At 44.3% G+C, this 26504-nt stretch overlaps 3 protein-coding genes across 8 annotated transcripts in view; 2 read left to right on the top strand and 1 right to left on the bottom strand.

The window, feature by feature from the left end:
* The window catches only part of LOC145464010 (uncharacterized), a 2995-nt gene extending 1517 nt beyond the window's left edge, over window positions 1-1478 (top strand). The window contains exon 1 of the mRNA XM_081447819.1: window positions 1-1478. This exon is cut by the window's left edge and continues 1517 nt beyond it. Within this exon, the coding sequence (XP_081303945.1) occupies window positions 882-1478 (597 nt within the window). The 5' untranslated portion in view covers window positions 1-881.
* LOC145479127 (putative E3 ubiquitin-protein ligase HERC1) overlaps window positions 1-26504 on the top strand; it is a 304004-nt gene that overhangs the window by 98509 nt on the left and 178991 nt on the right. For all 6 annotated transcript variants that reach the window (XM_081457396.1, XM_081457404.1, XM_081457389.1 and 3 more), the window contains exons 16-18: window positions 5706-5864; window positions 6589-6727; window positions 9733-9924. In XM_081457396.1, coding sequence (XP_081313522.1) covers window positions 5706-5864; window positions 6589-6727; window positions 9733-9924 — 490 coding nt within the window. The remainder of the gene's footprint in view (window positions 1-5705; window positions 5865-6588; window positions 6728-9732; window positions 9925-26504) is intronic.
* LOC145479610 (uncharacterized) overlaps window positions 1-26504 on the bottom strand; it is a 385465-nt gene that overhangs the window by 343198 nt on the left and 15763 nt on the right. The window lies entirely within an intron of this gene.

Genomic DNA, 26504 nt, shown 5'->3' with positions numbered 1-26504 from the left:
CGGTTAAATTGTATTGTTTAAGTTAGAAAATATATCCAGAAACTCTTACCAGTCTGAATTTCTGGTACGAGCATTTTCGTCCTCGTGTTGATGCTCCTCTTGTTGCACATGTAGTAATATGCACGTGTAATCAGATGCATCAGCACATTCTATCACATCGGCACTCACTATGTATGCATAATGAGTATGTATAATGTAGTTTCTTGAATAATAAATCATTCGATCATTTACACAGCAACGTGTAACATGGTGGCAGCGGGTTAAGCCGTTTTAAAGCGTTTTAAAGCATCATGGCTTCGTCTACCTCTCCATTCCCGTCTCTGAAAACGACGGGCGACGATAAACATGACATGGAAGTGTACATCGAAGATTTAGTGGATTATTGTGTTATGCAGAACTGGTACAACCCAGCGAAGGAAAGTGATGAACAGAAATGGACTAAACCGGACAAAGCGATGGCCTGCCTTTGAGCATCTCTGTCTCCAGCGGCGAGATCGATATACAAGTACAGTTTGGGGCTGACCGAAGAGAATCAGAAGAAACCTCACCTAGTTGTGGCTGCGTTGAAAGAATTTTATGGCGCTAGTATCAGGGTTTCTGGCGAACGACAGAAATTTCTCGGCCTCATTCAAGACGAAAGCGAATCTATCACTTCGTGGGAAACAAGAGTCCGCAACCAGGGCGCACAATGCGAGTACGAGAATTTTGCTGACGAGCTTGTGAGAGATCAGTTCATCGCTGGTTTAGCGTCCGAAAAGCTTCACGTCAAACTGATCGGCAAAGGCCACAGGCATCGGGACGTCTCACAAACAAAGGTTACCTCGAAAGAAGTGGTCGAAACTGCGAAATGCTTTGAAGCCGCTACCTACGCCAACCAATTGATGAAGACCGCTAGAGGCAATCAAGAACAGGTGAACTTGATACACGGTGGCAAAACGAAAGTTGTGCGAGCTCAGATTGATACCGCATCCACGTGCAACACTATGCCTGAAAGTTTGTTGCAAAAGCTGTTTCCCAGTGCTAAGATTTCAAAGACAAAGACCACAATCACCACGTATGGAGATCAGACTTTGCGGCCAAAGGGTCGGGTAACTCTGTGTTGCGAAAGGAAAGGGAAACTACACCTCTTAGAGTTCCTAGTAGTAGACGTCCCACAAGGAAAACCACCACTTCTCAGTGGTCGAGATGCACAGGCTCTGCACTATTTAACGATCTATGCAGACGAAACTCATGCAGTTGACAGAGAGGGCACCGATAGCAAGACAGCAATGCCCCGTTCACCTCTCCAACCTGGGACGATTACAAAGGAAGATGTTCTAGAACACTACGCCAACGTGTTCAGACCAGGCCGCGAAAAACCACTAGGCAGCCCCTTGCATGTCGAAATGGACCCTGATGTCACCCCTGTCCACGCCCCAAGGTGTCGAGTTCCAGTGGCCAAACTTGACAGAGTCAATGACGAACTAAAGAGGCTCTGACGACGGAATCATCAAGCCAGTAACGGAACCTACGGAATGGCTCTCCAATATTCTGGTCAAAGAGAAACCTAATGGAAAGCTGAGGCTATGCATAGACCCAAGTCAGACGATCAACAAGGCGATCAAAAGACCGATCTACACCATCCCAACAATCGAAGAGAAGCTACCACTATTGACAAAGGCGAAAGTATTTACTATTGTGGACGTATCGGAAGCCTTCCACACCATCGTATTGGATGACGATTCGTCACTGCTCACCACATTCCTGGGGCAAAACGGACGTTATTGTTACACACGCATGCCATTTGGTGTCTCTTCGGGACCAGAAGAATACCAACGTCGACAGCACGAGTTCCTGGATGGTCTCCAGGGTATCATTAACATTGCTGATGATATCTGCATATTTGGATGTGGTGACACCAAAGAAGAAGTGGATATTGACCATGACCGAAATTTGATCGCCCAAGTGCAGTGACTATGACCTACGACTTTCCGCGAAGAAGCTCCAATTCAAGGCCAGCTCGGTTACCTTCATGGGACACAAACTTACTGACAAGGGCGTGGAGCCTGATCCGTCTAAGGTGACAGCCATAAAGGAAATGCCAAGGCCAACAGACAAAGCCGCTGTTCAACGTTTTCTGGGCATATGTCAGTATCTCAGCAAATTTTGTCGGAACCTGTCTGAAACTGTCCTACCCCTCAGGGATTTAACCAAACAAGAGGCAGTGTTCGCATGGTCCAACACGCATGAAAACTCGTTCAACTCGGCAAAGCAACTCATTGCCTCAGCAACTGTTCTTCGATACTATGACCCGTCTTCTCCTGTAACCCTCCAAGTTGACGCGTCAGAGAATGCCATTGGAGGAGTACTTTTGCAGGACAGCCAACCAGTGTGCTTTACCTCGCACACTCTTAGCGCCATGGAAAGGAACTATGCCCAGATCGAAAAAGAATGCCTCGCGATAGTCATGAACAAGTGGCATCAATATCTTTATGGAAAGAGCAACATCACAGTTCACACGGATCATCAAACTTTGGAGGTGATCTTCAAGAAGCCTCTGAATCTGGCCCCACGCAGGTTACAAAGGATGATGCTAAAACTCCAGCGGTATCAGTTCACAGTCAGCTATAAGAAAGGGAAAGAACTATACGTAGCAGACGCTTTGTCGCTCGCGGCCATCAACGATCCAACTTTAATTGACATTCAGCAAGCCGAAGTGTTTCGCCTTGAGCTAGCTGAAATGAACCTCAAACCGAGTCAGGTTACAGCTGACACACTACAACGCATCAGAACTGAAACCAGCAAGGACCCCGCCATGGCAGCTCTGTACGAAACAGTAATGAATAGTTGGCCTGACGAGAGGAAAGAAGTTCCTGAGCCACTCAGGTTGTATTGGAGCTACAGGGACGAAATCTCGGCATACGACGATGTCCTTTACAAATCACACCAAGTTATCGTGCCTACTTTGTTGAGACCCGAGATGCTCAAAAAGATCCACAAGGCACATCAGGGTCCTGATAGCAGTATACAACGGGCCCGTGAAGCTCTCTTCTGGCCTGGGATGCAAGCTGCCATTCGAGAAGCGTGCTTGGCCTGTGGAGTTTGTGCTCAGTATCAGGCTGAACGGCCAGTCGAACCCATGCTCTCGCATGATGTACCCTCACGGCCCTGGTCCAAGATAAGTGTGGACTTGTTCCAACTCGACGGAAAGCATTATCTTGTGATGGTAGACCATTACAGTGATTATTTTGAGCTAGACTCTCTGAGGAGTACAACAGCTAGTGCCGTTATCAAAGTTATGAAACGAAATTTTGCCCGTCATGGCATCCCGGACGAGTGCATCAGCGACAATGGGCCGCAATTTGATAGCTACGAGTAATCGCGATTCGCCCGGGATTACGGTTTCAACCTTGTCAAGTCATCTCCATACTACAGCCGCGGTAATGGGAAAGCGGAATCCGCTGTAAAAATCGCCAAGAATATCCTGAAGAAGTCACGTCATGAAGACCCATATCTTGCCCTCTTGGCCTATAGGAACACTCCTCAGCAAGGACATGCTTACTCACCAGCGCAGAGACTTATGTCCCGAAGGCTACGTGACCTTATTCCCATGGCTACAAGTCAACTTCGACCTCAAACAGCCTCTCCAAGATTGGTGGTGCAGGAAATTGTAGGAAGAAGACACCGATCAAAGATGCAGTATGACAAGAAGGCATCAACGCTACAGAGGGAGTTCTCACCAGGGGAGAAAGTATTTGTGAAGCCTAACCCCAAGAATAAACACAAACCATGGATTTACGGCGAAGTAGTCGGAAACCCAGCTCCAAGGGCTTGCCTGGTAAGCACCCCGTTGGGGCCGATTCGTCGAAACCACAGTCAGATCAGGAAAGCCCACACGAAGCCTGCTCACCACTATCAAGCGGAGCCGGCCGACTTGGAAACAGCATCTTTACCTGGGGCAGACAACGTGCCAACGGAACAAAACCAACAGTCAACCCAACCGATCGCAGAACAAAACCAACAGACGGACCAAACAGCCGTAGAGCAAAACCAACAGGCGGACCAACCAAGGCCGGGGGCGCTGGATCTAGAACCTACACAACCGAGTGTCACGCAACGGAGATCGACAAGACGTAGAAATATGCCTTCTAGGTTTAAAGACTATGTTATGAACATTGTGCACTCTCTCAGACCAGTCAAATAAACATTAACATTGACCGAATGTTTCATGATCACCGTTATTTTACTTTGTATATATCTTTCTTTCGTGTTTCTTTTGTTTTGTTTTGTTTCTTTCAAAAGGGGAAGGGTGTTGCACATGTAGTAATATGCACGTGTAATCAGATGCATCAGCACATTCTATCACATCGGCACTCACTATGTATGCATAATGAGTATGTATAATGTAGTTTCTTGAATAATAAATCATTCGATCATTTACACAACAACGTGTAACACTCTTCTAATTCTCCTTCTTCTTCCACACCTTCTTCGCTGGAAGAAAACTCTGGTTCGAACTGGTATGGCCGGATCACATTTTGAGGGATATTTTCATCGTCAATAGAAAGACTTGATTGAGATGAATGCGAAGAGGTTTCGTCGTCAGACATTTCGAAGCGGCTGAAACTAAACTAGCTCAATATACTCAGTTCGGCTCGCTAAACTCCTCATGCAAAACAAAAGCGAAGCGATGTGGCATCACGATCTGACGTCACATCTTAATCCGCTGGCCGTTTAAGCTCCTGCGATGAAAAGGGAACATGGCGTATGCAATCCGAAGCTTTGGATTGATTTTTTCATGAAATCATTCATCATCGATATAAATTATCGCTGTCAAATTGATCCATCCTATGTTAACATCAATACAAAAAATAGTGAAATTAGCCTTGAGTTCCCCTTTAATATGACGTTTTATTGTAAGTACTAGATATGACTGACTACAATTTGGTAATTTCTTGAAATTCTTGACCATGTTTGCATGTAGTATTGCATGCACTATATCTCAAAAAGAACCATTTGCAAGATTTCACATGGTCAGGACCATGCATAGTATTTCGAGTGTGAACAGTATCAGTGGATTGACCTTTGCATGCAACATACAAGAATTGAAAAGTCAATTTGTATGTGGCTCCCAAGGCTGTGGTCTAAGAAAAATTACAAGGAGCCCAAAGGTTCCTAACTATGAAATCCTCGATGCCCAGCACTTAAGCTTATTATGAAGAAAGTAAGTTTTTCCAGTCACCCAAAGGGAAAATTAGTTACCGGTAGTCACCTGTGGCACCCGTGTGCCTCTAAAATCAGCATTGTGCTGATTTGAAGTGATCTTGGGACTTGCATTTGACATATGATGCAACTGAGATGCAATGTTTAACTCAAGCAGCAATGTTTAGTTCAAGTTGTTTAAGTGTATCCCTAATGGCTCACAAATTATATTTTTATCTAGCATGTGGCATAGTAAGCATAACACACTATACAATCAAAGAAGAGAATGTTTTTTTTGATAATTATCTTTAACTCATGCTGTTGCCAGGGTGGGATGGTTGTTTAAGAAACACTGATACCTTAGTTTATTCTAAGTAGTTTTTTTGAATTTTGAGAGAGACCAGAAACACTTCTGATATTTTCTACTAGTGAGACTGTCATGTTGTGTCTGTAATATGAACTTTCTGATGATTTTTTACTTTAAAGAACAACTGAAAAGTTCTATTTACAAATGTGTCTTGTAGGAAAAAGATTTCGCTCATATTGAGAGTGAGGTCTGTGACAATGTTATACCCACAAATGGTAGCAAAGCAGGCCAAGAGGACAATCATTCTTACCTTCGGCAGTTGTTGCTGTCATTTCTGAAGCATTTGCTAGCACATTGTCATAGTCCAGACTCAGTGGTAAGTAAGACTGAAACAATTGTGACTGCTGGTACATTAGGTAATAACAAGTGAACCAAAATAGCTGTCCTACAGAAATTGCAATTGAACTCAATTCCAAAGAACTGAGACTTTCTGTCATCAATACTCCTGCATGTTCCTCTAGATTGTAAGCAAAGTGTACGGTGAAAAATATTGACAACTGCCATTGAGTTATTCTGTTTCTGGAAAGTGAATTTAGATCTGCAGCTGGTATCAGTCAGCTGATTTAACAAGCTCAGGAAATTAAATTGCTGAGCTCTGAAGCTTGGAAGTCTGAAAGTAAAAGACAATGGGAAATGTGGAGTGGCCATGAATGTCAGGAGTCATATAAACCTGTCACCCTGATTTTACTATTGCAAAGGAGGTACATGTATAAGGGCTCGAAAAAAGTGCCATCTGGTTGTCTGGTACAAGTAGATTCTCCCTCTGGGCAAGTACCTTTTCATTCTCACTTGCCTGATAGGTAAGGGATCAGGCAAGTTGTCTGCCAACTAAAATAATCATTACAAGAGCAAACTAAGTCTTGCCCAGGGCAAGAGATAATTTTCCTAAGGGCAAGCTGGAATTAAATTTTTTTTTTGGAGCCCTGGGTATACATGTAGAACAAAAATTTGAGGTCGGATCATAGTCAGATTTATCAATTTTAAATTCATGTACAAAAATGCAGATGTGGCAATCCATGTTCTCTTTTTCCTATTTGTAGAATGATACTGCCACAAAAGTTCTTCAGAACCATTTATTCCTCTTACTTCCTTGTGCTGGTGAAGTAATGGATCAAGCTTATAGATTGTTAACACGCTACACAGGATCAGCAGCTAGTTATGTCAGAGATAAACTGCAAGGTACTGTTGAAGTGACTCCACAGGATTGATATTGTTAGTGTGGTAGGAGTTGTAAAATAACTGTTAAATATAATGGAATAGAATTATACTCAGTTGAAACTGGAGGTTAGTCTCCATTCCTTTTTAACTTGGGAAATATTATTTTCCAAGTTGTAGTGGTGAAGTGATTTCACTCCTGCACCATGTCACTCCTTCACTTCTTCACTTCCTGTTAGACATTTGAAACCCTGGTGGGGAACTCCCATATGAAAATGTCAGGGATGCTCGTCGGAAAATTTGAATTTAGCTCCTAAAGGAGACTAATATGGGAGTTGCTTGAGCTTCATTAGACCCCTAAAAGATACCACTTGAAGTGCCTATGAAGTGAAAAATAATTGCTGCTGATTTGAAAGGCTTTTCAAAGTAAAGAGGAATGGCGTTTTCCTTTTTGGAATATCTTTTTTCGTTTTAGAGATATTCATGTTTTGTATGACACGTTTTGCACCTGTCGTGCCGTTGCCATGACAGCAGTTATGCCACTGGTCCTGTTTTAATTAAAACTAACATTACCAGATTTTATCTTAAACAAGGATCATCCACTCCCAACAATCTAATGGGGAGAGTTAAGACAATATGGGAATCATGTGTGTTCCGAGCAAGACCCTCAGTCCCTTTTCGAAGGGTTGCAAATTGGCATATTTGGTTTTTCACAGAAAGAGACTGGAGCCAAAAGTGTTGCCATGGCAACAACACAGAAGGTGTCATTTTGTTTCTTTTGTGATGCACATTTGTGGTGCCAAGTTTGAAGAACACTGCTCCAATATTTCTAGAGATATTCTTGATTCAGGGTTTTACTGTTCAAGTGGAACCACCTGTGACGTTATCACTTTCCTCGTTTGCATAATACAAAAACGTAAATATTCCTGGAATGAAAAAAGATGTTCCAAAAAGGGAAATGCCATTCTTCTTTACTTTGAAAAGCCTTTCAAATAAGCAGCAATTATTTTTTACTTCATAGGCACTTTAAAATGGAATAGGTTTGATTACTAGCCACTGTTCAAGAAATTATCCCGCGTGCAGTTGTAGACTTGAGAGATCAGCAGAAATCCAACCTAAAAACAGAAATTAAATGAGAGCGTTTCTTTTAATTATTGTTTCTTCGAGTGCACTCTAAAGGATACTTTGACAGCTAAAAATGGTGACGTTTCGTCGTCAACACCTTAAGTGAGACCAGAATCCTTGATTTGTACCTTCCCTGACCTTTTCATATAGGAGTTGCCCCCCGTTTTCGAACATCTGCAGTCACTTGCAATGCACTGTGTCAATTTAGTCATTCTTTGAATTTTCTGATGCAAGTACTCGATATTTTACCACAGAAATACCCTACATAGAATAGATTTTCGCACGAACATTTTTGTAAATAGAAGCTACCTGTAATTAAATGAATAGCTCGTTTCCCGAAGGTGCCCACTCATACAGGTTTAACCATACTTGATTGCCAAAAAAAGAGGACATTGAAAGTCACAAAATTGACAAGCTGTACGAATTTTTGAATGATTCAAGCCATGATTAAATGTTTTAGACGATCAACAGTCAAGAGAATCGAGGAGAATTCAAACGACGTGTTCTGCTGTTTATTTATATGAGATATTGTGCTGTCTTTGTGGTATAGTGACTCTATGCTGAACACATTTTTTTTTAAATTTCTAAGATGACAAAAGGTAACAAAGAGAGAAAATATTACTGATACTGGCTGGGAAAATAAAGAACGAAAAAAATGAGAGGAATGAAAATGAGAGTTATTACTTGCTTTGGTGATGGGACAAGAAGCGGTACCTTCTTTATAATTGTCTCGGTCTCTCGGACCGATAGCTTCATGAATGTTTTCAACACTGTTACATCTCCTTGTGTATTCTCTTACTGTTGCGCTTTGCTCTATTTAAAACTTAACCTATGGATTAAAACCTCGAGTCAGTGGCATCAAAATTGTAACTGTTTACAGACAATCCATTTTCTAAGTTGAGTGGCTAATAGCCACTTTGATTTGTCTCCCTTTTACTTTCAATTGTGTTTTGGAATTACATTTCATTGTATGGTTTATTGGAGAGAATAAAAACACAACAACAAGTGTTGAGAAATTGCATTGCCTTATTTATGATTTTGCGTCATCAAATGCAAACTCTGCAAACTTCAATCCAAAGAAAACTTTTACATGTTTCACGTAAATATACCCGTAATTTCACATCTGAAACAATAAAATTGATGTTGTACCTTTATTTACCACCTCATATACAGTGTACATAGTAATTTATTTACAATGGACTTGTACATGTATACAATTACCTCAGTAACTCTTTGTACTATTATTTGACTAGTAAGTTTGACTTGTAAAATCAAGAGCAAATAATCTAATAATTATTGTTTTAGTACATGTAGAATTCTACATGAGCATGTAACTGAAATTTCCTTCAATTGACCATTGCCAATCATTTCTCTACTTTGTAGTAAACACCATGCTATAGAGAAATTGCGAGGAGTGAATTGTCATTTTAATTTTCCGCACTGTTAGCGTGCTTATCAATTTCTTCGACAATTTAGAGCTTAAAAGTCCAGAAACTGTTAATATCCTCCTCTGAGTTTTCTGTGGAATGAAATTATCCCTTTGCTTCTGGATGTTCCCTCCTTAACTTCTGTAAAATGAGAAAACATTGCTATTTCATCTAATTATGACCTGCAGCTACTGCACACTAATGGCTGATAGTGTACAAGTAGATCAGCCAATCAGATTGCAGCATTTGCATTAGTATACTAGAAGAATTCTACTAAGTATTGTTAGATGAGGATAGTTCACAAGGTTGTTAGTCATGATATTTATGAAAGTCCAAGTGTCTACATGTATTGTTTAGTTTTGCATTTTTTTTTAAGTTAACATGTTCAACAGTTATGATTATATATAAATTTAAACTTGTGACTAGTTGCAACTATATGTATTTTAGTACTAAAAGTCAAATAAACTTCATTTTCAGGTGTAATATATCAGTCTGTAGCAGGTTCTACATTATCTCTACTTGTTCATTCTTTATTGCTCTTGCCACTGGAGACCATCAAGCCATTACTGCCATCATTCCTGGCTCTTCTACCATCTATAGATAGACTAAATAAGGCTCTCCCTTCAGCAGTGGTACTAGAGGAACAAGAGCTAGAGTGGCCTATTCAAGGTAAGCTTGACATCTTTTAAACTTTGTCACTAACCACTGGGCCAGCAACCTTTTTAATCTACAAGCTTGGGAAAGGTTTCGACAGGCCAACTTGAAGGCTTTCTTTCTTACATCCCATTCTGAAGAAGCATTTGCTTTAGCTTTTACCAACCGCAGTTTACCAACTACCAGTTACAGAACATTGTACACTGAATGATTGATACCAGCAATGCCAATTTTTATGTAAGGAAAAACAACATACATGTACCATACATTTGTGGTGTAAAGTACATGTAGTTTAAGTATTGATTCTCTCAAATGATTTGACTCTAATTAGAAACAGAAAATATCTTCTTGAATTGAACAACAACAAAAAAAACAACAAAAAAAACAGATCATTAAGTTTATTATGTTCAAAAAGTCAGTTTTGGAAACTTAAATTTGAGAGCACTTGTGCAGGTGAATTTAATTTAATTGGCATTCATTTGCCCCGAGACAACTTTGCACACTTCATATTGCAGACCTTTGTTTTCAGGGCCTACATGTACACTGTATGTAGTAACCCAGTTTCTGAAAGTCGAAGTACATTATTGGGTTACAATTAAAATGGCCACCAGTGTTAGCTGAATGATGAAGCAAACACTCATATACAGCGTGTACATGTCTAGAAAAGAAAGCAGACAATCTTTAGAACAAACTTTGAATGAATGTTAATTCCACAATTTGAGAAGAAATGAATTTATGACTTGTTGATTGGCATTTGCTAAAATAATGAGTTGCAGATTTCCTAATGAGTGTTCCGGGCTTGTCGTTAATTTCAGCATCCATCGATAAGTTTCAATGTCAAAAGCGAAAAGATTACGATTAATTTGGTCGACAGAACAAAAAGATATTATCCTGTGACGATTTTACAATTATAATGGTTCTTACTTACTTCTGGAATGAGAAGATACATTTTAATGAAACTAAATGTTTTCTCTTCAATGTTATCAGGGTTTTCGCTTATTCACATTAATAACTAACACGAATTGTAGTTGAAGAAAAGGGAAATTATTTTTGTTCAAGATAACTTAAGTGAGGTATATGAGGTCTTGAGCGTTTTAATGTATTAAACACAACAACTTTCATAATTGAAAAATAAAGACTGACGTGGATGATGCCAGTTTGTGATTTTTAGTCCAGGTTTGGAGCAGAGTGTGACAGTTACATACATACATCAACCAGGGTTGTTTTAGAGTGCATGATGTTCAGTGTAATGGTGGCTAGTTATGAACGAGATGAGCCTTCAGTTTTGAAACAGTTCATGAGTTAGTAGTATGCAAATGAAACGGGATATTTTTATTTTTAGTTACAAAGGTAACTTGATACTTTTGTTTTTCACAAGGAGTAAACTCAATTAGAGGTCACTAATTGTTGCTTCTAGTTCTTAGGACATGTTTTCGAGGAGACAAGACTATTTAAATTTGAAACAGTTCTAATGTTTACAATGAAGTGCAGGTAACAATTGTTTTGTTCTTGTGGCATGCAAATATAACGAGATATTTTTATTTTTTAGTTACAAAGGGTAATTTGACACTCTTGTTTTTCACAAGGGAATAAATTCAATTAGAGCTGACGAATCGTCACCACTTGTTCCCACGAGATGTTTGCTATCTTTAGTTACAAATCATAACTTAACAGTCTTTTCTTTTTTATATGGGAGTAAATTCAGTTAGAGCTGACAAGTTATCGGCTATTGTTCCCAGGATATTAAACAAAAAAGAAGCTTTCATTTATGGACGGTTTTTATGTCTCTGCAGTGGCAGTTTAATATTTTTATTTGATGGGCATTTTATGACATTCTTTTCAGTCTGATATTTTTAAAGGTAAAAATTATGAAAACTGTTAAAATGTTCTTTGAAGACTGTGTGGCACCAAGTTAAAGTGCAATTTAATTAAATCAGACTTTCAACGTGTCAGAGAGGTTTTTTTCTCATTCTTTCTATTTTCGGTGAAGTAGTGTTGTTGCGTTGTGTTTTGTAAAAAGAGTAAACTTACGACTCGTATAAAATGCAAAAAGTTCTCTTAAGGACGTTCATGCTAATTGTTTCTGCGCATCCTTACTGCGCACGCAAATTCACATGCCACGTCATGCATCGAGCGTGCACTAAGTACTAAAACGAACAATGATAGGGCAGATGGCCATTGCTATAGCTTTGCATGGAATTAACGATCTTGGACGTTTGGTGACCCCTACTTTTCTCACCAGAAACAGATTTTATTTACAATTATTACCACGTTCAAAAATGGATAAAAAATCAATGTGGGAAGTTAAAAAAATTTCAAGATTTCTGTCCACGGGGCATCAAATCCTGCCATCTTACGGCTGCAAGGCATGTGAAACTATGGTCACTAAATGCGGAGTTGTTCTATTAAGGAACCTCGTCAGTTGACTAACTTCACTTAATAGGTCCACTTAAACAATATTTGGCAGACAACATCTCACTTAAAAGATCTACTTGCAATATTTTTGGGGTTACAGACACTGTGGCCTTATTCACTAACAAAGCCCGATTTTTTCAAATTTAGGGTGTTCTTCCCGGCATGTTCTCTCCAAAACAAAGCTGGTGACCCCCCATTTTTTTTCCTTTTTAGCAAAAGTAGATTATTACCTTTCTGCATGGCAACATTTTGGGTGCAAACGTCCTTAACTTGAGTATTTTTGAGCAAAAATTCCTCTTAGGGGTTGGAAGGGCTATGTGATTGGTGAGTGAGGGTGTTATGCATGTGCGCATGTCACACCTATCACAGTGTGGTTTGTATCAAAGAACGAGTCAAATTGCCTGTTAGAAAATAAGATGGTATCTACATTAATCTGGAGACGTGTCAGATTACTGTAGTTTGTTCAGTCAAACATTTTATGGCTTACTATTTAGTTATCTCACCATTACCCATGTAACATCGTATGTACATCGTAAATTCCCAGTGTCTTTCTTGCTGTACGTTGTAACCAAAAAAACGTGTCAAATAAACCAAATCATTACTGTAAACAGTTCTATGAGTACTCCTGTCTCCGAGACCTTTAGTTCACAAAAAAGTAACTCTTGCACGCCTTGCGTGCCTATGTTTAAAAGTAGATATCGCATAAAATATCACAAAAGGATTCAATGGGTAGCAGATAAGTAAGCACAAAATTAATGATTATAACATTTCTTTCTGTAAACTGTTTACCGTTTTGTTTTCTTTTGTCCACGTACCACTGAAAGAAAAAGACTTTTCATTCCCACATTGAAGACATGGCCAGTAAACACACCTGGTAGTCTCTTTCAAAGCTTTCAGCATCTTCACTTTCCTTGAAATCTGGGCTCAGAACTTTTCTCTCTTTCATCCCTTTTAGTGCAGAGTGCACTATTGGGATGGTTTAGGTGGCTGCTGTTCGGTCAGGCACTAACACTATAACACAATAGGGTGCAAACTTTAAGGGCCCATTAACCGATTGATGCGCATGCTCGTGTGTGCGTTGCTAAGGAGGTGAAATTTCACTTCCAGTTACTCACGTCAGCCTGAGCGTGGAAAATAAAAACAACTCAATAACTTGCAAATTCGCCTACAGTTTAGATGTTTTTCTTTGTGTTTTACAAAATGCAAAGCAAAAGAAGTACAAGCAAACACAACATAAGAGAAGGACAAAAAAAAAGAGCAATAGAAAGAGAAAAAGAAACTCCGTGTACCTTTGTTTGATCTGACCAAAGCATGCTGGGGGTGTAAATTGCACACGCGCTGAGAGGGTAAGTTCCAATATATATATCGGGTGCACTTCCGGTTTCTTTAAATGCTAAAGGAAATGCAGTTTTTCATTAAATCCAGCCTTTTTCGACAAATTTTGATTTAAGCCAACGGTGGAAACAAAGCTATGCATTCCTTTCTGGAAATCATGCTTTTTTCAGAAAATTACGAACTTTTCAATATTTTGAAATTCTCTCAAAATCTGACCTTTTAGAAATGAAACAAAATCTATGCATAGGGTAATGAGGATTTAAATAAAAATATTAAATGAATGAAAAAAATCTCGATAAAGTAATTTGCCTAGGAACCTTTGCATTTTTCTGTATTGGTCACATGACCATGGGCGTGGCCTGATAACATCATCACTGGTGTTACTGATCATGAAAAAGTTAAAACACATGAAATAGCTCTGAACTAACTAAAAATGATGAGGTTATATGAGAATAAATTTTCCTTAGCAACGGCTTGAAAAGATTAGTTAATGGGCCCTTAATGTTTGTTTAATTAATTAATTTCGATTAATTAATTTGCATTGTGGTAAGGGAGTGGGGTAGGTACCTCTGTTTACTACGTAAAACATTATGCTTACGTTACTTTTACGATAACATCACAAACCTATATATGTTTTTGCAAATCTCTTGCTATCCTAGTGGTGCTATTCTCTTGAGAACAAAATCAATTTGCTTGAAACACATGCGCAGATAACTTAGCCTTCAGTGTCCAGTTCTGGCCCTCTCTCTGTCACGCAACGCTACCGTTGCGTTACTTGACAGAGAGAGGGCCAGAACTGGACTATTTTGACCGGGGATAGCAGCTGTATTTCAGGTAACATCAGTTCTCCCTTTTTTAGTGCAAATAACACTACTGTGACTGCGTATCATCTGGAATCACCCCTAGCTCGATTGAAGAAATTTTGTCTGCTGTTTTATAACTATTGCATGTTTGCCAGGGCTCAAATAAAGAATGCTTCTCCTTAGTGGCTTATCTATTTCCTCTTCTATGAAGGGAGCAAAAAGTTCATATTCAGCCGAAACACTCCCAGGTTATGCTGATGTTAACTGGCTGCCTGGCTCCGCTAGCCCCTATGGTTATTCCAGGCAGCTAGTGACTCTCTCACCGATGTAGGATATAATTTCGACCATGTAACGATCTGTACCTTAAGAACTTCTCGTTGAAATGCTCCTCAGTTGTATTAATCGATAGCATTGTATTTTAGTTTGATGTGAATAAGAATGAACTATTCCGTGACTGGACGTGACTATTTGATAATTAGATTAGTTCTTGTTTTTCTGTGAACTGAAGATTTGTGTTTGGAGTAAAACAAAATCGTTCCTCTTCGATTTTTCATGAGATATTTAGCTTTATTCCATTTATCTCCAGCAGTAAGGAACAAAATACACATCTTTCCTATATTTTTGAGGAAACAAGGGTATCATGTTGCATGGCTCAGTAAGGAAATCAAAAGTATCAAGTTACATACGTCGGAGTGAAAAATAAAATTGTCATATTTGCCACTTCTACGTATTATTGAATTTAAAATGACTGAAACTCAGCATGAAACATCTCAAAATTCAAAGCCGTCTTGACAAACGATAATTGTAAGTTATTTTTGGGCCTGGAAAGAAAATACAAACATGAAACTTACACATTGCTAAGATTATGTCTTATCAAGTTTTTTTCTGCTCATATTCTGCAAGAGGAAAAGGCCTAGTTGACTACTAAGGGAAAGAACGGCAGGGGTGAGGACCTATGTGACTACTGTATCAAAGCCATAAATTACACTCTGCACTATCTGAGATTGTCTCACTAGTTGTAATATATGGCAACGCAATATGTATAATGTCTCATACTTTGTTCAGTAAATCACTGTCACCGACATCTAATGTGGCCATCCTGGCTTAAACAAGCAAGCGCTCTAGAAAAGGTCAAAAGACTAGGAAAACTAGAAAGGATTGGGGGTCAAGATTGCATTCGCTAGTGTCGAAGATGTGGGAAATGGACAGATGTCATTCATATCAGAGGATCGCAATAGGTCTCAAAGACCTCATACGGTCTCATGATACTAACGTAGTCAAGTGATAATGGACATGTTTGATAGAACCTGACAGTGTACAGAGTTGTTGCTATACATTACTTGAAACCTGACACAGCTATACGCACAGAAGGTTCATTTCTGCCCAACTTGCGGCTTTTGCGCTGGTATATTTATGAGGTCAATTGAATTCCCGTATCCCGCTCTGTTCCCCTTGTGAGTCCCGCATCCCAAGCCCATAAACACACTAAATCCCACTCCTGCTCGTAATTGTAATTCCCGCTTCCTGCCCCTGTTTTCAGCTCAAATCCCAAATATGGTGAAAAAAAAGCCAAATCCCGAGTAGTATATGGTGAGGCATACAAATACCATTTTGCAGAGGGAGCCTCATTTCACCTTATCGCAGCCCCCACCATCAAGTCCGGCCCTCACAGGCTCGGGCCGGTTGAACCTGGGGGCTGCGAACAGTGAAATTCGGCTCCCTCTTTGAAATAGTATTTGTATTCCTCACCATATACTACTCACAACAGAGGCACCACCGCGCAGCGCGCCGCCACGCAAGGCGGCCGCGGCCACTGGAATGAACCGGTTTGGACCGGTTTCAACCGCCCCTCGCGGGGGCAAAACGGTTGTGGGGCGCGGGGGCACAACAAAGGAGTGCGGTATGTTAGAAAGGGGCGAACCGGGTGTAATATGGCTGGAGCCGAGACGGCACGAGCGCCAAACAAGTGTGGGTGGCTGAAGCGGGGCCGGAAAGAAAGCTGCGGAAAGCGCTGTTATGGGGCGTATTGCGGCCAACACAACTACCAGCTGAAGAAAGGAATGCGAGCGCCAGAGCCATGCAGAGTATGCGGAGTCGGACTGCTGTCTTTGCAAGCCCTGCGGCGGGGGCGCGCTAAAACAGCGGCTTTACCGCAAACAAGAAAATTATTTCGATGAGCTTCTTGCAGAAAGCCCGCCAGCGGTAAGAAAGGTTGTCCAGAACGTGCTGGATGAACCAATTTCACAAGAAACGCAGGCGCGTCTGCAAAAGCCGCTTCTTCTGAAATCTTACGAGCCAAGAGCCCCTCCACGCCAAAGAAGGCAAAGAGGAGTGCAAGCGCTTCTGAGGGAGTACGACCCCTTCCCTGCGCGGAGAGTTCGAACAGCGACAGATTACCAGAGAGAGATTCTGGATCTGTTCGATGACGCAGAGAAAGAAGGGGAAGAGATCACAGGCCAGCGTTTCATTCGATGGCGCTTCATCAGGCGTCTGGGGAGAAACCTCACGCCAGAGTTTATGGCGAAGATACGCGAAAGAGTAAGCACGTCCTTCTATCTTCGGCACGTTTTCGCGTACCAGTTGCGGAACATTGAGGATGGAACGGTAATCGTGTACTACTCGAACCCCAAGGGCTCACAGTGGTATAACAAACTAGAAGATGCGGAAAAATGGGTTAACACCCGGGAAGAAGAGCGTCTTGACAACGAAAGAGTTGAAAGGCCCAGCACGAAGTGGGCTTTTGAAGGCTTTTTCAATGTTGACATGAAGGTTGTGCTTGACAGGCAGCTGTTGGTGGGAACAGGGCCTTTGCCTGACTGGCTGCGCAACCTTGCCCATAGCCGGGCGATGGTGGCGTTGGACACGTACAACGACAACCTGTGCCTATGGCGGAGCATCGCAGTGCACCGAGGGGCGCGCACAGATCGTTGCACAAAAGAAGCCCGAAGTATCGCCCAGAGTTTCTACAAACTCAAGGCCATTCCACAGAACTTAAGAAAAACGTCTCTGGACGAGCTCGACAAGGTGGAAGCCCATCTGAATGAGGGCTCGCCCGTCATATCTTGGCTTGGAATTCGTGTCTACGAGCCTGAGCGTTTGGTTGGCGGTGAAGTGGTATGGCATCTCAGAACAAACCCGAACCCCAAACTCAAAAACATTTTGACGATAGGAGTGTATGAAGGACACGCTTTCTTGATAAAAAGACATCACAAAGCTTGCGAAAACTTATGCATGCACCCATTGCGGCCAGAGATTCACAAAAACCTGGAATCTGCAGCGCGGGAGAAACGGTGATCTCTTGCCCGGGGACAAAAGTGGAAGCGCCCCTGACGGCCTTGGAGAAAGTGATGTACCCCCCGAAGGGCTCAGCATCGAAACAAGCAATTCTGTGGGTGGAGCGGGAAGCAAAGCGACGGGGAATTCACATCCACCACGCAATGTGTGGGCATGGGGGCGAGAGATGGCTTCCCCGAGAAGGCAGGAAAATGAAGTCTTCTCCTGTCGACGGGTACCACCATGAAATGAGGACGGTATGGCAATTCCACGGCTGCCCCTTCCACGGATGCCCAAAATGTTTTCCTGGCCGGCAGGAGGTCATAACAGACGGCAAAACAGCCGAACAGCTGTACCAAGCCACAGTGGACCGTACCGCGTCTCTGTGAAAGAGAGGCTACAGAGTTATCAAGGCCTGGGGTTGCGAAGTTGGGTTTATTAAGAGGGAACTCACGAGAAAGCAAACGAAAACTTACCCGCATGCAATCTTGTACGATTTCGAGGCGTACCGTGACAAAAATTATCGGAAAGAGCCGACAGGCGCGTTAACAATAGAAAGCGCGCACATGCTGATCTCTGTGAGCGTCGGCGACACTGTTGAAAGAGAGCCCACCCACATCTGCGAAAGAAACCCCGTGGAGCTGGTCCGCAAGTTCTTGAAAGAGCTGGAGAGACGTGAGAAAAGCATCCAGGACCAGGTGAGAGCGGAGTTTGTGCCAGAAGACATGCACCTGCTGACAAAAGACCAGCAGCAAAAAATTAATGAATGGTGCAACCAGGTCCCTGTCGTGGGCTTCAACTCAGGCTCGTACGACCTGAATCTGATCAAAAATCACTTCACCAGCACTCGCCGAATTATCAAAAAAAGTCAAAGTGGCCAAGAAGGGGAACAAAACCATGTTCCTGCTCACCTGGGGGGCCCGTTTCCTCGACATCATCAACTATCTGGGCCTGGGCACGAGCTATGCGAAATGGGTGAAAGCCTACGGAAGCGAGTCTGAGAAATCCTGGTTCCCTTACGAATGGTTCGACGTGCCCGAAAAGCTCGATTTCCCTGGGCTCCCAGAATACGAGGCCTGGTATTCGAAGCTGAAGGGCAGATACGTTCTCACGCGGATGGAGTGGGAGGGGTGCCAGCTGCTATTCAAAGAAAAGGGGATGCAGACCTTCGCAGACTGGCTGCGTTACTACAACAATCTTGATGTGGCTCCCGGCCTCAAGGCGCTGGAAAAGATGAAAAGCTTCTACACTGAGAGAGGAATTGACATTCTGAAAGACGCAGTGAGCCTGCCAGGGGTGAGTTTGCATTATTTGCTCTGAGGGGCAATAGAGCGTGGCGCAGACCTTTACAGTCCTGGCATAGAGGCTTACAAAATGCTGAAAAGGGCGGTTGTTGGCGGGCCGAGCCTTGTTTCCACAAGACGGCACGAGGCCGGTGTGACGCGGATAAGGTCGCATCAGTTCGAACAACCGCGTCTGTGCAAAAAGATTCTGGGTTTCAACGCCAGCGCTCTCTATCTCTCGACTATGCTGAGAGAAATGCCATGCAGGAAGGAAAGGGTCAAGTACTACACCGATGACCGCCAAGCGGAAGTGGCCGAAGTTTTGATTGGCCGGTTGAAAGCTGGGGAGTGGTTCGGTTTCGCCGAAGTGGACATCGAGATCCCGAAACGTTTCTGGCCAATGTTCGAGGAGATGTGCCCTTTCTTTCACAACAAAAGGGTTCCTGGCGAAGTTGTTCCAAAACATATGGAAGAGTACTTGGCAAGAACAGGGAGAAAGCGCAGAGATGGAAAAAAGCTTGTGGGGTGCTGTCCGCAAAATGGATGCTGGTGTACGCCCCTCTGCTGGGGTGGTACGTGAACCATGGGGCGGTTGTCATGAAGGTTTACAGAACAATCGACTACGACGCGGGCAAGATCTTCACCTGGTTCATGGAGCAGGTGACGGAGGCGCACCGGACAGGAGACGTGGACAAAAGCAAGGCGCTGCTCGCCAAAGTGTTCAAACTGCTCAGAAACAGTGCTTATGGGAAACTGATCGAAGCGCTGGAGCAGCAAACGAATGTGATCTACACGAAAGACGAGAAGGTTGTTAACAGAGCGCTGCAGAGCACGTATTTCGAAGACCTCGACGAGATCGGGGAGGCCTACGAGCTGGAAACCTGCAAGCCCCGGATCACGATCAGGCAGCCATTTCAGATCGGAATCGCCGTCTACCAGCTGGCGAAGCTGCGGATGCTGGAATTCTACTACGACTTTCTCGACAAGTATGTCGACAGAAGAGATTTCGAGCTGATCCAGATGGACACGGACAGCAACTACATGGCGATCTCGGGCAAGCGGCTCGAGGACGTTGTCCGGCCAGAGCTGAAGGCAGAATTCGATGCGGAAAATAATCAGTGGTTGGCTTGGGACAAGTGGAGTGGCCGGACCCCAGGTCTCTTCAAGCTTGAGTTCGAGGGCCTCCGGATGATCGCCCTTTGCTCGAAGTGTTATTACGCCGACGACGGAGAGGGTGGCGAAAAACAGAAGTTCAGCATAAAGGGGATGTCGAAAAGGCAGAACGAGGTGTCATGGCAGCGGTTCAAGGAAGCATTGGAAGGCAGCAAGGACATGGCGACCAACCGGGGTTTCAGGATGCGGGACGGCCAGATCATCACTTACGAGCAGGAGAAGCTGGGGCTGAGCGCTTTTTACGACAAGCGGTGGGTGCTGCCCGACGGGATAGACACCGAACCAAACGAATATCACATCTAGTTCACGTCAGCGGGAGGAAGAGTAGTGTTCGGAGGAACAATCAGCAGCTCTTCGCGCACAAAGCCGCGCTTGGGCCCGTCGCGGAGATAGTAGAGAACGGGCTGATCTGGTTTGATGAAAGATCTTTCAATGTTGTAAACTTTCAAAGACCAGATTGGATCTGTGGCTCTTTTCACGCCCCCTTCAAGCTCGCCTGGCTGGTAGAGATGACGCACTTGGACAAGAGAGGGGAGGATTTTTTCGCGTTTTCCAACAGGCCTCGTGTAAGGTGTCGACAGCCTTGCATAAACAGATTTTTCTTTTATGGTGACAGCGGGTTTCATGCCGATAAGGCTTGTGACCTCGTTGTTCAGAGCCAAAACAACTTCAGGAAGTCTTTTAACCCAGGGAGTGGACCGCTTGCCCTCAGGGAGAAGCATCTCTTCGGAGTACTGGTGCCCGAACAATCGCTCAGCCAGAGTGCCGTTGAAACGTTTGACAATGGCCTGGTCGCGGTGAATGTTAATGCGCCCGTGCCGGATAAAGGTTTTGTGCTTGTCCATCTCTTTGGTGACGGCGCCCATGAATTCGTGCCCGGGCTCAACCTGCAGCATTTCGGGCCATTCGAGAGGCGAACGCTTGTAAATCTTCTGAAAGGCAGTGCGACCTCATCAGGATTTTTCAAAGTCAGGGGTTCGGCCTCTTTGAAGCGGCTGGCTACGTCGACAACGGTCAGTGCGTATTTGAAAACTTTGCGGCCGCGAGGGAGCTTGTCGTGCGGCAGAAAAAGAAGGTCAGCCTGATGGACCCTGTTGGGCGTGGGAACGTAGAATTTCGGCCGAGGAATCCGCTTCGGCGCGGGGAGGTATATCTGCCAGAGCGCTTCCCTGATCAGCCACTTTTTTGCGGCTTCTTCAGGTACCTTGGAGGCCTCGGCCAATTTTTTGATCGCGGCTATGCCTTTCCAGTAGCCCCCGGGACCGTAGTAAATCTTTGTGAGTTTCGCGTCCATATAAGTAAGGCATAAAAAAGTTTAAAGGAACTGGAAGGCCGCGTAGCCCAGAGCGAGTGCCCCTGCGCCCACGAACGCGAGTTCGCTGTTTTTCTGCTGCTCGTTCGGCTGATAGAAATCTGAGAACTTGGGCTCCTTGGATGGTACCATCTGTTCGTCGGGATGCGCCTGGTTGTAGAGTTTGAAGGCGTAGTCAGTGTTGGTCATGTTCTGCTTGGCCTGCTCCTTTGTTTGCGTTGGTCGTGATCCAGTCGAGAAGTTGCGTCTGGTCTCGTGTGTATTTGGCGTAAGCGGCTTGATAATCTTCGAGAGCTTTGTCGTGGCGCTTTTTTTCTTGAAGCGCGGCTTTGTCGCACCCGCCAAGCGCTTTCGCCAGATAATTGCCACCGATGAAAGCCGTGGTTTTCTACACAGCGCCGCCAATCATGATCGCGATACTCGCCATTGTATATGTTGTAAAATCTAATTTTAATTGTTGTTCTCGTATGGCGGCGCTGGGGATTCGTAGGGAGGAGGCGCAAGGCATTTCTCCGGTAATAGGAATTCCTCAGTATCAAGATCCTCAAAATCGAAGTCTTCATGGGTGGCAATTTCAACAGACCAAACAAAATCTAAGGCATCAGTGGTATAATCGATTATCTTGTATAGAAAAAACAACAGAGCAGCCGTTGTGAAGGCTTTGTTGTGGAATAAAGAACGCACCATTGCGTTATAATGATGTTTTTTTTTCTTCAAACGCTGGAGGGGAGGATTTTCTGGTCCTCAAGGTACCCTTTTAGCGCAATGCTGCCCACAATGACGACGGTGAACTTCATGTAATTCATAAAGCTGCTGCTGGGATCGGAAGTGAAATTCTCTTTCACAACCTTTTTCGCAGCCCAGCCGATGCCCGTGGCTAATCCCGTGAGAGTTGCAGCATCAATGACGCTCTTGACAAGCTTATTGTCGGACATGGCGCGCTTGATATAAGGAAAGAGCGAAAGTATAAAACAAAATTAATTAATTGGGGACTTGTCTTTCAGCTTCTTCCGCGAATTCTTTGATTTTGTCTTCTATTTCAATTCTCCGCCTTTCTCCCTCTTCAACAAGCATTTCGTAGGTAAGACGTCTCACCGTCCTCCAAGTCTTGACGGTAAAATCGGCCCAAAAAAGCGTAACCCCTCCGATTGCTGCTGTATGGATCAGAACCTGCGCAAGGCTCGGCGTCGTGATATGAATCGCGCGCAAACATTTAAATCATTTTTTTTAATCCTCTTGGCTGTGTATCGCGAGCAGGTTTTGGCTGGACACTCGCGGGCTCAGGAGCGGGCTCCGGCACGGGCTTCGGCGTTTTGAATTTGTTGAACACAGGCTTGGCCATTCCCATGAGCTCTTCACGCTTGTAATAGATCCCGAGAAGGGAAACTCCAACGCCGCCAAGAGCGATCCATTGGTTGGCGCTGAGGCCGCCGCTATTTTGGGCTTTTTTCTTTTGTATCCGGGGCCGCTGTGGCGGCTTCCGCTTGCTTTTCTGTGTAATAAGCCTCGGCGAACGTTTTCTTCTGTTCCTCTCGGGCCAGCCGTCTTTTTTTGGCAGAAAGTTTTCCGGCAGCCACACGCTTGGGGTCTTTCTTGCGCTGCGTGGTTGCAGTAGGAGTCGTCGCTTTCTGTGTGATATCGGCAGCAGGCACTGCCTTGGTCTCTACCTGAGGCGCAGGCGCAGGCGCGCTGTTGGATTGTTCGGTTGACATTGAAGTGAACCGTATTATAAGCAAATGAAAAAAGTTTAATTGTTAACAGTTTGTCAGCAAGACCTCAGCATTTGTCAGCAAGACTTCAGCATTTGTTAATGAATGGTGACCAGTGGCGCTCTGCGCAGTGAAGAAAATTCTTGGGGTCGGGGGCTTCACCCCCATTTATTCTGCAGTTGCTGAGCCAGGCACTCCCTCAAAGTCCTCAAAACCCTCAAGCGGATTGCTGTTTTCATCACGAGAAGGGTAGCTCTGCACGGGCGACTGTGGACTAAAATCAACATGTTTCGTGGTGATGAACACCGCGTTGGCCGCGGCAAGAAACTGGCCGCACTTCAAAGAAAGGTTGCCGGCCAGATTGGAGAGCTCTTTGTTCAAGATGTAGTTGTTTGTGAGCTCTTTTTGGTAAGACTCGATGTCTTTGATTTTGACGACCATTCCGACCATTTTGGTTGTAAGAAAAATGAAGCTGTCGATCAGGCTTTCTGTTGTCTTTGAGCCAACGTATGCCTCATAGCGTTAAGTGTATGTCTCGACCTCTTTGTCGCTCAGCGCTCCACCTGCTCGTGGGTCAGCTCCACTCCGATAGCCTCTTTGGCTTTGCCTGTGGACACGAGCACGGCTAGCTGCTCAGGAAGAGCGGGAATGTCGGGTCCGGGGGCGGTTGAGAAAAGGCCACCTGCGAGACCACTCGACGGCGCGGGCTCCGTTTCAAGAAGGTTAATAACATCTGCTAACGCGGCTTCTGCAGACATTGTGCAAGGCTATATACAACTTTCATTTTTTTTTATTCAAATAACTTTATCCCGTAGGGGTGTCGAAGTGCAAACATAAGATAAGAGAACTTTTGATCTTTCAGCTTTGAAAGCAATCCTCTGTACTCATCCGGGGAGAGCTCGCCAGCGTAATCGTCGAAGATGGCTTTCATTGTCCTGGCTGAGGGGGTGTAAAAGAGGACGAGTGCCGCCACGTTCTCCCGGAAGGAAGCTGTTATTCCGGTGAACTTCTGGGTCAGCGCCCACACGCTGATGCCCATATGTCGCGCAGAAAAGGCTAGATTCACCAGGTCGCCTGTGCGCCCTTTCACGTCTTTGGAGGCCGCGCAGTTGTCGAGAATTATGAGCGTGTTGGTGCCCTCGGAAAGGCATCTCATGAGCTTCAACCACCTTTCCACGTCGTGCTGCTCACAGACTATCACATCCATTCTCGGATCGTTTTCGCCAAGCCGGTGGTAGGTCCTGTTGTGCGTGAACGTCGGGCAGATGAGCATGATGTAGTCGAACTTTCTGCAGAAAGGGCCATGGAGCTGGTCCACCACGCACCTCCATTTGCCCGAATTAGTTGGCCCGACGATGAGAGCGTTGAAGGGTATCTTGCCAGGGTCCATGTTCATATTCAATACTGCACGTCTTCAAGCTGGCCACCCATGAGGTTGAGCTGCGAGTTGGCGATGACGAATAAGTGGCATTTAACGTTGCCTAAGCCTTCTGTTTTCCGCTCAATTTCCAGCTGGACACCGTCCGTACTGTTTACAATGTGCGTGCCGCTGCCGTGCATGTTTTGGTCAGCCATGGTGCACATATCAATCACAAGCCCGAACTTATCGCCGGTTTAAACCTTGTCAATTCATGTGCTCGGTTTTGTTTTTTTCTTTCACAAACAGGTTGCGGGCCTCTTCCCACATGTCCTTGCCTTCGATGCCGTTGTTGTAAAGCATGTTGGGCGAGCCGTTGACCGTGATGCTGACTTTCGTCAGATCGGGGAAGATGAAGTTTTCTGAATCTCTGGCGCCTGCGTTATACGGCTCTACGAAAAGGAGGAGCGCTTTCAGTGACCTTCTTTGGGCGTTGACTTTGATGGTGATCCACGAGTGAGTGTCTTTTTTGAAGGCTACCTCTTTGTCATGCATCACGTGGTCGTAAAGTAACTCTTTGCCGCTGGTGTAAACGCTATGCGCCTTGTCTGCCAGAGTCTTGCTACGGATCATTTTGTACTCGAGCTGGATGTTTTTCAGCTTGTATTTCAGCTCGGTTGTGTCGGAGCCTTTGACCACATGTATAGCTTGGGCAAGTTTTACGTCGAACTTGAGGTCGTTGTAAAGGGCCTGGGGGTAGAAAACACCGTGGTCGGTTAAGATCTGATGGTCAAGCATTATCCGGTACTTTTTTCCGTATACCTCGGTCAGCTTTTCTTCGGCGTCAACGCCCGAGGTTTTCTTGTCTCCCGCTTCTGAGCGGATCTTGCACAGATCTTCGCTCTGAATCCCTTCAAGAATCCTGTTGTCGCACTCTTCCTTCGAAAGGAAAAGGTCTTTGAAAGTTTTGTAGATGTCGTACCCAACCGTGTCTTGCAGGGTTCTTCCCGCAAACGACACGATCAGCCTGTCAACCAGCGCCCGCGTGACGTTGTGGATGAGGAAGTTGTTGGCGTGCCCCCCAGCAAGGTCGATGTCAAAGACAAGTGCTAGCGAGCCCGGCACCAGAACCTCGTTCTCGTTTAGCTTGGGCATGTAAACGTACAGCGTATTGCTGGGGTTGGCTTCAGAGGGGTTAAAAGTGATCCGCTTGACCGCGCGCTCGGCCTTCATGGCGTGCATGGCCTTTTCTCTGTGCGTTGGGCAAAGGTTCTCCGGCACCTCTGCCATTGTGTATAAAACACCTGCGATTATTTCTAATTTGAAAAATAATAATTGACTTGAAATATATCGCTATGGCGGAAGGCGGTGGCGAATTTGGTTAGGAAGAGCCCGGCCTTGACAATTGGCTTGACCACGACTCTGATGAAGGCGAACAAGAGGTTGACACAACCCGTCCTTTTCAGGCAGACACGGCGTCCACTCCCTACCAACCTGGCAACCCCTACCACGGGGGCGAACAAACGGAAATGCGTACAATGATGGACGAGCAGTCTGGCCTGCCTGACACTTCTTATGAAGGGACCCCTTTGTTAGGTGCGCAAGGTGATCAGCAAAGATCCTGGGACAGTTTAACGAAGGTTTTTCCGAATGCAAGCGCAATAAATCTAGAAACCGAATACAGTAAGGGCGAACTGATTGTCAAAATGAAGGGCTTTGGCAAAAAACTTTATAAACTCTTCACCTAAGACAAGAGTACAGGCAGGACACGGCTAAACCAAAAACTTTCAAAAGAGATCAAAGACTCTCTTGGCCCGATGGCGCAAGAAGTTATTGATAAAGATAATGAGGCCATAAGAACTGCCCGACAAAATTTGAAAGACGATGAAAAGCAATTTAAAGAGGCGGAAAAGCTCGCCGCGAAAAGAGAAAAAG

This window comes from Orbicella franksi, chromosome 1, assembly GCF_964199315.1.
Source record: "Orbicella franksi chromosome 1, jaOrbFran1.1, whole genome shotgun sequence".
NCBI classification, from domain to species: Eukaryota; Metazoa; Cnidaria; class Anthozoa; order Scleractinia; family Merulinidae; genus Orbicella; species Orbicella franksi.
The sequence above is the reverse complement of the archived record's forward strand: the minus strand, read 5'-3'. Positions and strand labels throughout refer to the sequence as shown.